Consider the following 578-nt stretch of genomic DNA (forward strand, 5'->3'; position numbering starts at 1 on the left):
GCGCTCCGCCGCTGAGCTGCGGGCACCCCCGACGGGGCGGGGGCCGGGCAGCGCCGCTCCCCGCCGCTCCCCTCCCTGCGCGCCCATACCTGTGGGCGCATCGCCCCCCCCGGCCGGCGCAGAGCCGCGGGTGGCCGGCTCACCTGGGTGCGCAGGCATGCACATACGTGACGCCCCCACCAGCACTACCACGCACGGGGGCACGCCCGGGCGCTGCTGAAGTTGCTGGCCGCGCACCCGGGTGCCGGTATCTCATCACGCGCGGATGCGGCGTTAGGAACATAAAACACCGTCGCGGGTGTCGGGTCTGGAGCGGGCACACGGCCGCCGAGGTGACGAGGGGGAGAAACGAGCACAGCGGGGAAAGCAGGGAGAAGAGAGAGAGAGGGAAATCTTGCCCGGCCTCGGCAGGCAGCGGCCAAGGGCTTGTCGTGCTGCAGCACCATCCCCGCCACGGAGCCGGAGGAAAAATGCACCATCACGGCCGCACGGAGGGCTGCTCTGCCCCCCAACGCCTAACGCAGGCTCGGAGAGGGCGGAGCGGGGCCGCCCGGCTGCCGCCGCCCTCCCGCTCCCGC

At 73.4% G+C, this 578-nt stretch overlaps 1 protein-coding gene across 1 annotated transcript in view; it reads right to left on the minus strand.

The window, feature by feature from the left end:
• TMEFF2 (transmembrane protein with EGF-like and two follistatin-like domains 2) overlaps positions 1 to 479 on the minus strand; it is a 132,255-nt gene extending 131,776 nt beyond the window's left edge. The window contains exon 1 of the mRNA XM_010569059.1: positions 197 to 479. Coding sequence (XP_010567361.1) covers positions 197 to 479 — 283 coding nt within the window. The remainder of the gene's footprint in view (positions 1 to 196) is intronic.
• Between the last annotated feature and the right edge of the window lie 99 nt (positions 480 to 578).

This window comes from Haliaeetus leucocephalus, unplaced genomic scaffold (genome assembly GCF_000737465.1).
Source record: "Haliaeetus leucocephalus isolate CR32 unplaced genomic scaffold, Haliaeetus_leucocephalus-4.0 Scaffold1, whole genome shotgun sequence".
NCBI classification, from domain to species: Eukaryota; Metazoa; Chordata; class Aves; order Accipitriformes; family Accipitridae; genus Haliaeetus; species Haliaeetus leucocephalus.